Source organism: Hemicordylus capensis, chromosome 15 (genome assembly GCF_027244095.1).
Source record: "Hemicordylus capensis ecotype Gifberg chromosome 15, rHemCap1.1.pri, whole genome shotgun sequence".
NCBI lineage: Eukaryota > Metazoa > Chordata > Lepidosauria > Squamata > Cordylidae > Hemicordylus > Hemicordylus capensis.
The window spans coordinates 10,381,100-10,397,687 of record NC_069671.1 but is presented as its reverse complement, the minus strand read 5'-3'; the positions used below and the strand labels follow the sequence as shown (position 1 = coordinate 10,397,687).

The following is a 16,588-nucleotide window of genomic DNA, read 5'->3' as shown; positions in this document are numbered from 1 at the left end:
AAAATGTCCATAAAATGTCATCAAATCGATTTGAATCAATTTGAATTTGGATCTGGCTGATTCGATTCAACTTTGAATCGAATTAGCCATTTTAGAGGTGATTTGATTCAAATTTGAATTGTTCGAATCTGCCAGATTTAAGTCGAATACCTTTGAATTTGAATTGATTTGCACATCCCTAATGGAGAAAGGCCCATAGAAGCATAGGAAGCTGCCTTATACCGAGTCAGTCCTTATACTGAGGGACTTAAGTGCCCCCCCCACTTAGTTTATTGCGGTCTCACACCAGCAAAGTGGCCCCTCCACGGCCATCAGAGCAGCCCTTTGGGACTGATCTGACCCTTGCAAGCCTTGCAAGGAGCACCTCTCCTCAGAGGCAGAGTTATAATAGGGCACACCGGTCCCCAAACCCCGTGCCCGCTCCCTCCTGCCTCCGTGGCCACATCGTTTGCCTCCCCACACCTGCTGGGCAAGACTGCCATGCTCCACTGAAGTTTTCCTTCTCCCTGGGTGTGCTGCCCAACCTGAGTTGCATGTTCTTGCAGCCCAATGCCACTCCCTGCCAATCCCCAATGGCACAGCGCATGGCGGGTAGGAGCACACAGTTGCTGGGGGGGGGGAAGGCTGCCACTGGGAGAGCTAACATCCCACCGCCAGGTTAGCGAGCATGCGCAGGCGATGTTGCCCATGGGGAGACAGACTGCTGCCTGCAACCTTGGAGAAGCCACTACCAGTCTCTGTAGACAATACTGCAGTACATGGACCAGTGGTCTGACTACTGAGAGGCATGAGGCAAGGCAGAATTTTGCACCTCACCTCAGGCCCCACAGTACCTTGGCCCACTCCTGCGAAGAAGTGGAGGGCTAGTCTTGTAGTAGCAAGCATGAATTGTCCCCTTTGCTAAACAGGGTCCATCCTGGTTTGCATATGAGCTGAGCTGGTCTTGTGGTAGCAAGCATGACTTGTCTCCATAGCTAAGCAGGGTCTGCCCTGGTTGCATCTGAATGAGACTTGATGTGTGAGCACTACAAGATATTTCCCTCAGGGGATGAAGCCACTCTGGGAAGAGCAGAAGGTTTCAAGTTCCCTCCCTGGCAGCATCTCCAAGATAGGGATGGGAGAGATTCCTGCCTGCAACCTTGGAGAAGCCACTGCCAGTCTGTGAAGACAATACTGAGCTAGACAGACCAATGGTCTGACTCAGTATATGGCAGTTTCCTATGTTCCTATGTTACATGTGTGAGTGCCCTAAGATATTCCCCTTAGGGGATGAAGCCCTGCATGCTTGCATACAGAAGGTCTCAAGTTCCCTCCTTGGCATCTCCAAGATAGGGCTGAGAGAGGTTCCTGCCTGTAACCTTGGAGAAGCTGCTGCCAGTCTGTGTAGGCAATTCTGAGCTAGATGGTCCTATGGTCTGACATACCATATGACAGCTTCCTATGTAGCTATGTTCCTAGGAAGCCACATCACAGCACAGACATCCATATACAGGGAGGGTCTGAACCATGTCCGTTTGAGCTTCCATGCTGCTTAGGATAGAGGTTAACCATCCCAATTCCCCTCCTTAGCAATACTTCATACAATAATTAAACACTACTTAAGTACTGCAAGTCTATTTTAAAAACCCACTTGGTGTCTCAATTGCCATTAATATTGCAGAAGACTGTATTATGCAGCAGGGCGAAAAGAAATATAGTAATTTAACAAAACGCTTTATTAGAAAAACCAAAGCGACAGTGAATTCCAGCTCTCTCTCTTTCAATCAATCGGCAGTCAGGCTGAGATATCCGGGAACAGGGTGACAGACAGCTGACGCCTCTTGGCTTCTCCAACCTCCTCAAGAGACAGAATGAATTCATAATGCAACGTTCCTACATATAAATATTCGTCCATTCTCATTCACACACACAGACATACACAAATATATATATATATATGAGTATTTTTAGTTCTCTCATTAAATAGCTATGGTTTTTTGTTTAATTCAATAATGCTGCTTTTATTAATATTTTAAAGAAAAATGTCGGTGTGCATAAACGCAGCTGCCACTGCCAAGAAACTAATAAAAGAAGAAAAGACAAGGAGAAAACAAGAGCAATGCAGAGAAAAATATTAGAAACCAAATTGCATTAGGGGTTGGGGCCAACAAGTGAAATGGTACGGCTGTAGAACATCTCACTTTTTTTCTGATTTTCTTTGTTTGGGTTGCCTCGATGTGTCAGGAAATTTCTCGGGCTTAGTTGGCAGCCACTGAAGATGCTATTGTAGGGGTCAAGAGACGGAAGAAGCTCTGCCAAATATGGCCCTTAGAGCAGGACTCTGAGTGCACTCGGGCCCCAGCTGCCAACCCCAGAGGCAGAAGAGGGTTATGAATGCATATCCTCATTGGTAGGTGGCCATTTTGGGAAGGGGTGTGGCTTAGGGCTTGGGCCCTCCACCTTAGAATCATTTGTCCAGGTGACCCTTGGGCATCCAGCCAGGGTTGAATTGTGCTGAATTGTGCAGGAGAAGATGAAATTATTCACAGAATTAGGTTACACATGAACCTTCTGCTAAAGCAACACTTTTTCTCCACCTCCATTGCGTCTGCTCCTTGAAGACCAGCGGAGCTGTTTTGTGTAGCAAAGGCATAGCTCCACACATGCCCCAAGGTAATGGTTCCTCCCCCAAGACGAACCATCTATAGCCCATTGTGATTGTCATTTTGCAGATAAGATCACTTGTATCCATGATGATTTGGACTCTAGGGTTTTGGCAGTTCCGAAAGATGTGCCTCGGGTACCATCTGGTCCTATTGTGTTGGATTTTTTTTTTTTTTTTTTTTTTTTTTTTTTGCAGCCTTAGGGTGTAGACAAAGTTCTGGCCAGTGTGCAGACAACATTGTACACTCTCAATACCATGGATACCATGGTATCCTCCTGGACCGCCTCTTGAGTATAGGGATTGGAGGTACTGCTTTGGAGTGGCTTCGGTCCTTACTTGGGGGTAGATTCCAGAAGGTGGTGCTGGGGGACTACTGTTCAGCTCTGTGGCCATTGGCCTTTGGGGTCCCACAGGGTTTGGTCTTGTCCCACATGCTGTATAACATCTACATCAAACCTCTGGGAAAGCTAATCCGGGGACTTGGACTGAGTTGACAGCAATATGCAGATGACACTCAGCTCTATCTCTCCTTGTCACCTGATCCTAGGGAGGCGGTGGATGTCCTGAACTGGGGGCTGGAGGCAGTGATGGGTTGGATGCGGGCTAATAAACTGAGATTGAATCCAGGCAAGATGGAGGTGCTGTTGTTCAGTAGGAGAGCCAATCGGGATGAGGAGATTTGCCTGGTTCTGGATGGAGTTGCACCCCCTTCAAAGAGCAAGTGTGCAGCTTCGGGCTCTGCTTTTGGAACCTGAGGTGGAGGCAGTGGCCAGGGGTGCCTTTGTATAGCTTTGGCTAGTGAGCCAGCTGCCTCCATTTCTCGTAAAGGCAGATCTGGCCACAGTTACTCACACCTTAGTCACGCCACAGCTGGATTACTGTAACACGCTCGATTACATGTGGGGCTGCCCCTGAAGAAAATCCAGCCCCTGAAGAATACATGTGCCCTTGAAGAATATGCCCCTGAAGGCATATACATATGCCCCTGAGGAATACATGTGGGGCCGCCCCTGAAGAATATTTGGAAGCTGCAGCTAGTGCAAAATGTGGCAGCTAGGATTTTATCTGGAGCTGTCCGCTGGGATCTTATTACACACATTTTGAAAGGGCTACATTGGCTGCCAGTTTGTTTCTGGGTCCAATTCAAGGTGCTGGTTTTGACCTTTAAATCCCTTAACAGTTTGGGCCCTGGATATCTGGGGGACTGCCTGCTCCCAAGGGTTTCTACCCACTTGACAAGGTAATCGGTGGGGATCTGTTCCACGTGCTGACAATGAGGGAGGCTTGCCTGTCATATACAGGAGAGCCAGTGTGGTGTAGTGGTTAGAGTGCTGGACTAGGACTGGGGAGACCTGAGTTCAAATCCCCATTCAGCCATAAAACTAGCTGGGTGACTCTGGGCCAGTCACTTCTCTCTCAGCCTAACCGACTTCACAGGGTTGTTGTGAAAGAGAAACTCAGGTATGTAGTACACTGCTCTGGGCTTCTTGGAGGAAGAGCGGGATATAAATGTAATAATAATAATAATAATAATAATAATAATAATAATAATAATAATAATATACATGGGACAGGGCCTTCTCAGTCATTGCCCCCAGACTTTGGAATGCCCTCCCAGTGGCCATCCATTCCTCAGTCTCCATCACAGGTTTAAGAAAGCAAGTGAAAATCTTGGCTTTTGATGCAGGCTTTTAAATAAGTGTTGTTTTTGTTCCTGCTGCTCTGTATTTTTATGGTCTCATTGTGTTTGTTTTTTAATTAGATTTGTATTTTTATATTCCAATTTAATATTTGTATTGTGTAACTCTTTTATAGTTTTACATTGTTTTACATGTTTTGTAATCCGCCTTGAGATTGTCTTAATGAAGGCTGGAATAAAAATCTAACAATATCTAACTAACTAAATAAATAAATAAGAGCCTGGAATATTTACTTACATAGTAGACTTTAGTACCAAGTTGACTTCATTCAACAGCAACAAATGGAAAAGAGTCACACTGCAGAACTGGCATTTTCAGATTGACATCTCTATATATAATTCTCTAAGGCATACCTGTGGCTAATCTCATGCGTGGCAGCTCTCAGGAGAGTTCATGAGCAGCTGCCAGATAGCAACGGGGGCGGGAGGGAGGGAAGAAAATGGCAATGGTGGCAGGGGGGAAATGGCAGTAGCGGCGGGTGACGGGCAGGCAGAGACAGCAACGGGGGCGGGCAGGCAGAAGAAAGTGGCGGAGGCCAGATGGGAAGAAAATGATGATGGCAGTGGTGGGCGGGTGGGCAGGGAAAATGGCAGCAGCTGTCGGGGGGGGAGCGGCAGAATGGTGGCAAACTAGAGGCGCAAATGCTCTGTGCCCAGCCCAGTTAGTTCAAATTAATGCTCAAGAAGGATCGGTTCTGACACCAAGGCCTTGAAACCAAGTGGCCCTTCCTTCCCATAATGATCCATAAGGTCCAGCTGGGAAAGAGAGACCCTTGCTTGAAGTGCTGAAGATCTGCTGCCAGTCAGCATGAACAATACTGAGCTTGATGGGCCACAGGCCTGACTCCAAAAGCAGCATTGCAGACTCAGACAGAGCGTGTCACAGGGCCATTTTAAGGCCTACGGGGATCACACGTGGTGGAACCTAGCAAATATCCCCACTTGGCACAGATGAAATACCTTCTTGGGCACGCCACTTCCCTTGTCCTCCCTTCAAGGATCACCGCCTAAACCACGCAGAAACAGTCTGCTGAATTCACAAACTGCAGCAGGCAATGTGCAATTCATTCACACTGCAGAGTCCCATCCTGCAATGGATTCAGAATGGCTCTACCCTGTGGAACTAAACTGACCATAACTTTAAAAAACAAAACAAACACCCTAATGTCTCATACAATAAATATTTACAGCCTCATCCTTTTTAGATTGACCTAAAAGGAAATGGACCACCTTAAATGGCGCAGCAGAGAAATGCTTGACAGACAAGGAGAAGGTTGCCGGTTCGAATCCCCTCTGGTATATTTCCAGGGGGATGCAGCAGCAGCGATATGCAGCACCAGCGATATAGGAAGATGCTAAAAGGCATCACCTCACATTGGAGGAGGCAATGGTCAACCCCTCCTATATTCTACCAAAGACAACCACAGGGCTCTGCGGGCGCCAGGAGTTGAAATCAACTTGTCGGCACACTTTACCTTTAAAAGGAAATGTGCATTGGCTGTCAGCTCACTTTGGAGCTTCATTTAAAAGTCTTGGTGCCAAAGTCTTTTGAAGCTTTAAATCAGGGCAGCACCACTTCGGTCCTACTGCAGAAGTTGGCTGACAAGTCCCATTATCCCTGACTAGTAAGTAAGTAAGTTAAGTGTTGTAACCACAGGTCATATAGCACATCTATTAAACAGGGGTGTAGCTATAATTGGGCAGTTGGGTTCAAAGAACCCGGGGCCTCCAGATCCACCCCTCTCTGTTTTCTTCATTATCTTCCTCACTCCAAGGGGCCACCAGGGAGAGAGGCAAACACTGGCCTCCTCTCCCCTAGCTACACCCCTGCTATTAAAGCATAATTTAAAAAAAACAAAACACAATACATCATAGCTAATATATCATGCTTTTTAAAAACAGCAGATAAGACATAGAGGTCATTCACACAATCAAAAACTGTGTTCCGCCTGGGTTTGGGAGATTTGTGTGCACACAATTTTTGGCTGTGTGGAAGTAAGGCAAGAGAAAAACCTGGGTAGCTTTCCCTCCCACCTTGCTTCCACACAATCATTTCTACCTGGTTTTCCTCCTAGCTTGCTTCCACACAACCGAAGATTGGGCGCGCACACAGCTCCCAAACCTGGGTGGAATACAGTTTTTGATTGTGTGAATGACCCCAGTAACTGAAAAACATGCATAAAGGAAAAAAAGAGATATAATCCTAAATACCCAACTGTAGCTACAACTCTATTGGGCACAATTCGAATAAGAGAACTAGTCCTGGAACTACAACTTAGCCAGATGTGTAGCAGGGCTAACTATTGGCCACTGTGTCTAGGGATTATGGGAATTGTAGTCTAAGAGCAGCTGGAGTGCTGAATTGTGACACCCTGCCCTAAATGTCCTACATCAGGGGTTTGCAACCTGTGGTATTCCAGATGCTGCTGAACTACAATTCCCATCCCCCCAGTCACGATAAATTGCAGCTGGGGATGATAGGAGTTGTAGTTCAGCAACTTCTGGAGGACCACAGGTTTGGGGCCCATGACCTATGTGAATGTCTTTGCCCACATGACCATCTCCAAGGCCTGACTGAGATTGGGTAGCAACAAGATGGGTGTCAGTCCAAGGCTTTCTTGGGCAGGGTTCCAGCCTCAGCTGTCGGTACCTGCCTTGTCCCCCTGAAGAAGTTTGAGACATAGGAAACTGCCTTATACTGAATCAAACCATTGGTCCATCAAGCTCAGTACTGTCTTCACAGACTGGCAGCGGCTTCTCCAAGGTTGCAGGCAGGAAACTGTCTCAGCCCTATCCTGGGAATGTGGAACCTTCTGATCTTCCCAGAGTGGCTCCATCCCCTAAGGGGAACATCTTGCAGTGCTAGTCTCCCATTCAAATGCAACCAGGGTGGACCCTGCTTAGCTGAGGGGACAAGTCATGCTTGCTGCCACAAGACCAGCTCTCCTCTCCATTTGGGTTCAGCCATTTGCTGAAAGACATCAACAGACCTCCTTCCCCTTAACACAGCACAGCTGCAGAATTCTTTCCTTCTCAGTAGATTGGTCACAGCAACAATAACAGTGTATTGCTGAAGACAGCCCACCCACCCACCGCCATGTCCGCCCCCCCTACCCTACAGTGCCCCATATAGTGTGCTATATGGAACCCTGTGAGAGACGGCTACATGACAGGTGGCAGCCAGGTAGAAGGAGGTCCTGCCGCCACCAAGCTGGTGTCAGACCCTTGGTCCATCTAGCTCTGTATTGTCTGCACTGACTGGCAGCAGTTCTCCAAGGTTTCACAGGCAGCAGTCTTTCCCAGCCCTACCTGGAGCAGTGCTCCCTCTAACAAGGATTCCCAGATGATGTGGACTACAACTCCCAGAATCCCCAAGCAAAAGCCATTGCAGCAGGGGATTCTGGGAGTTGTAGTCAACAACATCTGGGAATCCCTGCTCGAGGAAACAATGACCTGGAGATGCTGCTAGGGCACCTGCAACCTTCAGCATGCAAAGTGAAAGCTCTGTCACTGAGCTATGGCCCCATCCCTCTTCCAACTGTGTTTGAAGCTATTCCTGGAGATACACCTCCAGTTTTATTCCTCCCCTGCCTGCCCCCCAAGACCAAGCCTTTAAGATCTCCAGGCTTGCTTTCAATAGTCACCTGGGAATTGATACTGATTCCAGGAGACTCCAAGCCAGTCCTAGAGGGCAAGCAGCCCACCCAGAGGGAGAGGAATCAGCATCTGCCACCATGATCAAGGAAGGGGAACCACCAGGGTGAGAGGGGTCCCTGATGACCTCTTGCCAAGGGTCTCCTGAAACCTGTGTTGGCTACAGAGGCCCTGCTCTCAAGCCCACCTGTAGCAGAGATCTGGTTGCCCAGTAGCCAAGATGAGGCCTTCTCTGTTTTGGCCCCACAATAATGGAACTCCATTAGCCTCCGCTTTGGCCATTTGTAAGCAACTTTGGAAATTCTTTTGTATTCCAAAAAGTCATTTCAAACCGTGGCACGAAGTGAGCTTTTCTGCTCTCGTTTTTATGCTGGCCTGTGATTTTTATGATGGCGGTGTTTTTATTCATTTGACTTTTATTGTACATCATGTGAATTTTGCACTTAAAAAGCAGGGTAAGCAATCAACCAATAAACAAACAAACAGCTATGGGTTTTTAAAAATCCATTCCCTACAACATAAAAGAAGTAGAACCTTCGGGACAATGATTTTACACACTCTTCTCCCTGGAACACAATTTTCCTACACACAGAAGGCTGTTTACATGGGAGAGCACTGGAAAATAATTGCACACATCCCGCAGGCAGAAGTAACACCATGCAGAATTTCACCCTACTGGCAAAATGGCTTGCCGTAGCTAGCAAGCATCAGTTTTACTCCACACACCTCCTTCTGCAGAATAGGTCTGCTCTGTAGAGAAAGACAGCTCCTGCTGATACATGGGGAGGGGGGTGAAGCTGCCAGAATTTCTCGTGCAAAAACATCAGTTTTCTAAATTGGTTTAACACATGAGGAGGAGTGGAGTAAAAACAAGAGCTCTGAAGGCACAAAGCTACATATTTCTGTTCTGTAAAAACAAGCAACAGCCAAGGTATTTTCACAGTTTAATTCAACACTTCTAATCCCAGATAGAGCTCACTCCCAAACCTGGAATTGTGTTATCAAGGTAGGATCCTTGTGTTATCAAGGTGGGGAACACAGGCAATTTAGACAATGTTGTGTTGTAAACAAATGGGGGGGGGAATAGATTACATCGCACTGTAATAAGACTCCTTTTTGCCAGAAGCAAAAAAGTTTAGCAGCAGCCTAAACAAAACTTGAAAAAGCTCCATGCCTCACTGAGGACTGATGACATGCAAAGTACAAGCCAGTAAAGCAAGCAGCTCCGCATGTGCACAGATCAGAATAGGACTTGCTGGTGACAGCTCTACTTTTCCTTAACCCACACCCTACCAATACACTTTACAACACGTGTCCTCATTCATCAAATTAAAAATCAGCCATATATTGAGTGAAACATTATTGATTCGGAATTTTACAGCTCCATACGATGATAGAAGTCTCTTTTCCCAAACCCCGCAGATCGCTGCACACTTCAGGATGTGTTTCTGGGCACCTCTGCTTTCATGTAGCCATTGTGAACAGCCGTGAGAATTCACTCATTTCAACCTCTGACAGAAGAGAGAGCTGTTTCCATATGCACAAGATTTGCATAGTTCTGGGTAGTTTGTTTTGTTTTGTTTTACATCAATATCAGCCACATCATTTCAGGGTGGTCACAGGTGACAGCAGCCAGACCCTTCAGAGTTGCAGATTTGGATGGTAAAATTTGGCCCACTGCACAGGACAGCCACCCATCCAGGGGCGTAACTCTAATAGGGCAAGGGGAGACGGTTATCTGGGGGCCCACTGCCTTGGGGGTCCCCCCAGAGGCAAGTCACATGACTGACTGCCCCAGCCACACACCCACCCGGGCTTCCTTCAGTTGCATTCATCCTCCGAAACTGATGCGAGTGTTAAGACCTGGAGCTACTAGAACAGCATGTCTTTCTCTAGTACCATTAAATGACTTGCATCGTCCACAATTTACTAAACCCTGAGCTGAGCTTCAGTTGGGGGGGGTGCATTTTAAAATCTTGTCTCTGGGCCCACTACAACCTTATTACACCCCTGCACCCGTCAACCTTACAAAATTTAAAAACAGACCAAAAAACCCACCAAAGTCATGCACCTTTGGGGGGCTTTCCCCACCAACTTCTAATTCCGCTGGGCACAAGAGAAGGAGCTTGTCCTTACCATGTGATCTGAAAGGGAATTCTCACGCTGTTTACATGGAAAGAAAGCCAGATTTGCTTCCCAGACTCTCAAAACTATGTGGCAAACCCCACAGCAGATTTCTCCTCTCCTCTCTCTCTCCTTTTTAAAGGGCTGGCCAGGTCAATCACCAAACAATAATCTCTTCACAAGTATGAAAGATCTTTAAAAGAAAGAAAGAAAGAAAGAAAGAAAGAAAGAAAGAAAGAAAGAAAGAAAGAAAGAAAGAAGCAACCATGATTCCCAATGAATGAAGACAATCCGTCCCGATTATTAAGTTAAAAGGGAGGCAAGTGAACTCAGCACTGGCTTTGCCCATGCATAGGTCTTCCCACCACTCCCCAAGGACAGCCTCCTGAGAAGGGGGCAAGAATGGAGTGGGCATCCCAGCTAAAGCAAGGGAGAGAAAGTGAAGGGAAGGCAAGGTGGGCGGCTTCTTACCTTTGGAGAACACCACAGCCAGGCTGAAAAGCAGCAGCCAGAGGAGAGGGGGGACCTCGCCCTGCCCAAAGACCCCCATCCTGGGCTGCAGGGAACTTAGATCCTTGCTACTTTGCAGTCACAGCCTGCATATTTCCCCCCAGTTCACCCCTCCCAGAAAAAGCCATTTGTAGATAGTCACACATATCTTCTCCAGCAGGGCTTGGGGTCTTCTTTACCTGCTCTTGCCAAAGTGGGTTTTGTTGGGGTTTTTTGGTTGGTTGGTTGGTTTAATCCTTTTCAGCTAATAATAACGATGATGGTGATAGTCATAGTGATGGTCGAAGACTATCTCCCGGGCTTAGAGCTTCCCAGGCGCAGAAGAGCGGGTCTCTACGTCAATAAACGCCCGCGAAAGCTAGGAGTGGAGGGATGGAGAGGGAAGTGGGATCGGGAAACGCGGCTCACTCGCGCATCCCTGCAAAGCCAGCGAGGACGCACGCAGGAGGCTGAAGAAACCTCTCCCAGCCGGCAGTGGCATTGACAAGGGGGGGAACACGCGCGCCGCGCGCCATCAGTGTGTGTCGATCCTCCCGGGTCAGTAGCAGTCGTCGTAATCTAGGGAGCTTCTTCCTTGAGAGCCCCGCCCCACGATGAGGGAGTGGCGAGGCAAGCACGCACTAGCCCAGGCGCTAAAGTTTGCCTCCCTTCCGCGGCTTCCTTGTGGCTAGCGGAGGAAATCGGGGAGAGAAAGCGAAGATGCCAAGCTCTTTCGCTCGGGAGCTGCCCTAGTCCGCACGCAGCCTCCTTCCTGAGTTTGGGCTGGAGATGGGAGGCTCCTCCAAAGAGGGTCCTGGCAGGAGGGGCGACCGCTTCTCTCGCTCTCTCCAGTTCCGATGCTCTCTGGAAAGGCTGGCTGGAAGCCTGGCCAGCAGCCGGGAGAGCTCTCTGGGCTGGAGAGCGACGCTGCTGCCCGAGAGGGGGGCTCTCTCCCCCTCCTCTTTGGGCATGGCAGTAAACACAAGGTCCTGTCTGAGCAGGGAGGGAGAGGAGAATCGGAGTTACTGGGGGCGCGGCAGCCAGTAGTTCCGCCTCTCGATCCAGATCAGACAAAAAGACATTTATTGTATTTTACCTTCCCAGAGGAGGAGAGGAAGAAGAGTAGGGGAGCTGCCTGATACTGAGCCAGACCATTGGCCGATGGAAGTCTACGGGGACTGGCAGAGGCTCCGCCAAGGTTACAGGCAGGAGTCTCTCCCACCCCTATCCGGAGATGCCAGGGAGAGAACTTGTAACCTTATGCCTGCAAGCAGGCAGGTGCTCTTCTCAGAGGGGCCCCATCCCCTGAAGGAAAGGCTTCGTGGGTCCCCAGCTGTTCTTGGACTACATCTCCAGCCAGGGCCTTTGTGGCTGGGGGGATGATCGGAGTTGTCGCCCAACATCATCTGGGGATCCAAGGTGAAGAAACCCTGCCCTTGGGGGAATATCTTGCAGTGCCCACACAGGTAGTCTCCCATTCAAATGCAAACCAAGACAGACCCTGCTTAGCAAAGGGGACAGTTTATGCTTGCTACAGTTTATGCTTGCTACCACGAGGCAAATGTGCTTCCAAGCCTCAAACGTAGTCTCCCATTCAAATGCAAACTCAGGGCGGCCTTTGCTTAGCAAGGGAGACAATTCGCACTCGCCTCCACATAAGACCAGCTCTCCTCCCGCCTTAAGAGCACGAAATTGCCCCCCCCTTTAGAATAAAGCACCTTCTTCTGCTTTTCCGTCTCCCCCCCCCCCCCCTTTAAATTCCCAGGATCCAAGTCAGCCACGTTCCGACCAATCCGGGAGCAGGAGGCCAAGAGGGACGCAAAGACAGACCCCGCCCTTTTAATTTGCTACAGATGCACTTCAAAGGGAGCTGTCTACGGAGGAGGCGGGGCTCATGCAAATCAGGGCGGGGAAAGCCCGCCCCATCCCCAGACCGCGCTCTCTCCTCCCCGACGCGACGCAGGCTAGACAAACACGCTCCGCCCGCAGGGGAATCCCAGGAGCCGGAGCGTGGGAATTGTTGGGAAGGGGGACTCAGGCTGGATCCGCTGCAGGAAGGCGGGGAGAGCTCTCCTGGTTTCTGAGGCAGGGACGGACTTCGGGTCACATCTGGCGCAGAAGTGGCTGCGGGGTGAAGTGTGCGCGCGAATAGGTGGACATTATGGAAAATAGGAGGAAGCTGCCTTCTGGTGCCTTCCCTTGGTCCATTCAGCTCAGTCTTGTCTACACAGACTGGCAGTGGCTTCTCCGAGGCTGCAGGCAGGAGTCTCACTCTCAGCCCTGTCTTGGAGATGCTGCCAGGGAGGGAACTTGGGACCCGCTGCATGCAAGCATACAGGCGCTCTTCCCAGAGTGGCACCGTATCTTCCAGTGCTCACACATGTAGTCTCCCATTTGAAAGCAAATCAGGGCAAATCCTGCTTAGCAAAGAGGGCATGTCATGCTTGCTGCCACAAGTCCAGCTCTCCTTCCAAACGGAGCATTTTTTCCCCCTCAGCCTTTCCAAGAAACCCTTGAATACCCATCTTAGTAAAGAGAGGCTTTTCACATCCCCATCCTGGTTTGTTCTCGTTCTGTTCACTTGCAGATCTGATTTTAGTGAGTGTTATTTGCTGAGCGTTATTCACTACGTATCGTATCGTTATATTGGGAGGAAAACTGGTCCTCTGGTAACAAGCATGACTTATCCCCTTTGCTAGGCAGGGTCTGCCCTGGTTGGCATTTGAATGGGAGACTACATGTGTGAGCACTGTAAGATATTCCGGGGGGGGGGGGGGATGGAGCCGCTCTGGGAAGAGCATTTGCATGCAGAAGGTTCCAAGTTTCTACCCTGCCATCTCCAGACAGAGCTGAGAGAGACTCCTGCCTGCAACCTTGGAGAAGCTGCTGCCAGTCTGTGTGGACAGTACTGATCTAACTAGACCAATGGTCTGACTCAGTATAAGGCAGCTTCCTATGTTCCTACGGCTGTGAGCTGCCCAGAGGGCAAGATAGGAATGTTTTAAATAAATAAATAAATTATAGACAGATTGTTGATAGGTAGCCCCCCCCCCCCCCCGCTAACTGAGCAAAGAGACACCTTTTAAACCGGCCATCCTCTTATCTTAGCAGAGGGAGAGCGACTGGCCCTATCCAACCCCAGCACCGCGTTCTCCTCCCGTGGCTGTTGCTGGTGTGTCTTCCTTGTGTTTCTTTTAGGTTGTGAGCCTTTTGGTATGGGGAACCATCTTATTTGTTTATTCTGTGTAAACTGCCTGGAGAACATTTGTTGTTGAGTGGTATATAAATATTCATAGGAGATATAGGGGGCTGCTGGTGACTTCTCTGTTCTCACAGCACACACAGCGATACCGCGGCTGGGCAGAAGCTGCTGCATACAGGCAATGCTGGGGGGTGGGGGTGGAAGTGCCCCCCGCCCAAATAGCTTGCTCCTCAGCTGCCCACCCCATGCCAAATCAAACTTCAAATCCAAATAAGCCTGCAGTCCTAAAGCACGCTTGCTTGACAGCTCATTCAGTGCATCAAACTGCATTGCATCAAAAAACCAACAGAGTTTACTTGGAATATATTTAGAATGGAAGCATTAAATGTGCGCTGCACCATCATTTCTCTTTTGGAAATCGAAGGGAGTTTGAAGCTCCATGCACATGGACATGCACACGCGTGTGCACACACACACACACACAGAGATACAAATGCACTTTGCCCCTTCTGTGCTCCCTGGCAGCAGCATCCTCTGGGGGTGGCAAATTGGGGTATCACCCCCTGGTCCCACACCAGCAGCAGCGGCATGGAGATTCTAGGCAGGGCCCTCTGTATGCACCGCTGCTTCAGCTGGTCTTGTGGTAGTATGCATGACCTGTCCTCATTGCTAAGCAGTGTTCACCCTGGTTTGCATTTGAATGAGAGACTGCGAGGCGAGTCTGGTGGTTCCCACGATCCGTGGGAAGTGGGCTAAGCTCCCTTAGCCCACTTTCCACTGATCATGAGAATACCTTCTACAGGTGTGAGCTCTGGAAGAGACTCCCCTTAGGGGATGGAGCTGCTCTGGGAAGAGCAGGAGGTTCCAAGTTCCCTCCCTGGCAGTGTGTCCAAGGGAGTGCTGAGCGAGACTCCTGCCTGCAACCTTGGAGAAGCCGCTGCCAGTCTGTGTAGACAATACTGAGCTAGATGGACCAAGGGTCTGGCTCGGTATAAGGTAGCTTCCTGTGTTCCTAACTGGTGGGGAACGCTGCTGCCTAAGACGCCAGTTGTTGCTCTGTATATGCATTGCACCCATTCTGCTCCTGTTGTGTTGTTGACCAGTGTGTTTCCAAACACTTTCCAATCCATATCCAAAGTCCGATATGATCTGGGCCTGGGGTACCTCAAGAACTACAACTTGAGTGCTGATGCCTGCCTCAAGAGGCCCCAATCCCTGGCTCACCACCTGCACCCTCTTGGGTTTGGCTGGCAGTGGCCAGGGAGAGGGCCTTCTGGGTCGCTTTTGGAAAGCCTCCCCATGGCCATCTGTGCCCGACTCCCTTTCGGCCAGCTTTGCGATCACTGGGAAGACCCTTTCATGGAGCCTCCTACAGTTTTAATTAACTGGTTTTTATTTTGGTCTGTTTGGTCTGGGTAGTATCTGGTGGCTCTAGTGCTGTTATCCTTTGCTGCCGCTTCTTTCTTCTTCTTTTTTAATGGGCTTTTTAATGCTGTTTATTCGGCTTTTGTTTATTATAAGCTGCCTTGAGAGGGCTTTTCAGCTTGACAGGCACGGTTGACATAGCTCAGTTAATAAATACACGTACAATTTATTTATTATTTTATTTTAATGTATTGTTGTTATTAAGCTTAAACAAAACAAAACAAAAAGATTCCAGACAGGACTCTCCAGAGCCACTGGGGTCTGCATCTCCGTACTGCCGTTGAGCCCATGCCCTGAGTCCTTCACTCTGCTAGGGATGTCATTTTCTGAGACTGCCATGACTGAATAACCCTTTCCCAGCTCGGCCTTTTCCAGACAGGGCTGAGAGGGACGCCGCTGCTGAGGGTCGGACTCAGGAGAAGGCAAGCTTCCTAGCTCTTCTTCCTCCTCTCCTCCTCCTCTTCCCCTGACCCCCACACTAACAGTATTACAGTATTACTAACAGCACCCACAACTCTCTCCCCCCCACACCCATTTTGATCCTCAGTGTTCAGCATTAAGGGTGCCAGTGGGTTTAAGGGATGTGATGAGAAGTGCAAAGTACATATTCAGCATCACTTGTAGCTTGACCCTAAAAGGGCTTTAAAAAAAAAAAAAAAACCTAAGAGGAAAGCAGGCCTTGAACACCAATCCTTAGAATGAGAGTCAGGGCATTGCCAGCACCTTTCGAAGTGGTGATTCTCTTATATTTAGCAGCGGCGGGGAGCAACTGGCCAGCACAGCATCCTTCCAGTGACAGCTGTGGGTGTCCACCTTATGTTTCTTTTTAGACTGTGAGCACTTTGGGGACAAGGAGCCACCATTTGTTTGTTTGTTTGTATTTATATAAACCACTTTGGGAACTTTAGTTGAAAAGTGGTATATAAATATAAGTAGTAGTAGTGACATAGGAACATAGGAAGCTGCCATATACTGAGTCAGACCACTGGTCCATCTAGCTCAGTATTGTCTTCACAGACTGGCAGCAGCTTCTGCAAGGGTGCAGGCAGGAACCTCTCTCAGCCCTATCTTGGAGATGCCAGGGAGGGAACTTGGAACCTTCTGCTCTTCCCAGAGCTGCTCCATTCCCTAAGGGGAATATCTTACATTGCTCACACATGTAGTCTCCCGTTCATATGCAACCGGGGCAGATCCTGCTTAGCTAACAACAACAACAACATGTCCAGGGGCAGCCCAAGGTCCTGAAGCACCTGAGGTGAGTTGCAAAATACTGCACTAGGGGTCTGCCCCCTTTCAAAACCAACCCTTGCAAGCTTTGGAAGTGCAGGAGGGGCAGGGGGGAGGGAAGGTT

At 49.1% G+C, this 16,588-nt stretch overlaps 1 protein-coding gene across 2 annotated transcripts in view; it reads right to left on the bottom strand.

Moving 5' to 3' along the window:
- LOC128338087 (transmembrane protein 132D-like) overlaps positions 1-16,588 on the bottom strand; it is a 438,162-nt gene that overhangs the window by 331,376 nt on the left and 90,198 nt on the right. The window contains exon 1 of one of the 2 annotated variants that reach the window (XM_053279999.1): positions 10,593-11,113. The exons of the other annotated variant lie outside the window; for it this stretch is intronic. Within the exon in view, the coding sequence (XP_053135974.1) occupies positions 10,593-10,671 (79 nt within the window). The 5' untranslated portion in view covers positions 10,672-11,113. Of the gene's footprint in view, positions 1-10,592; positions 11,114-16,588 lie in introns of those variants that run through there. 2 annotated transcript variants of the gene reach the window in all.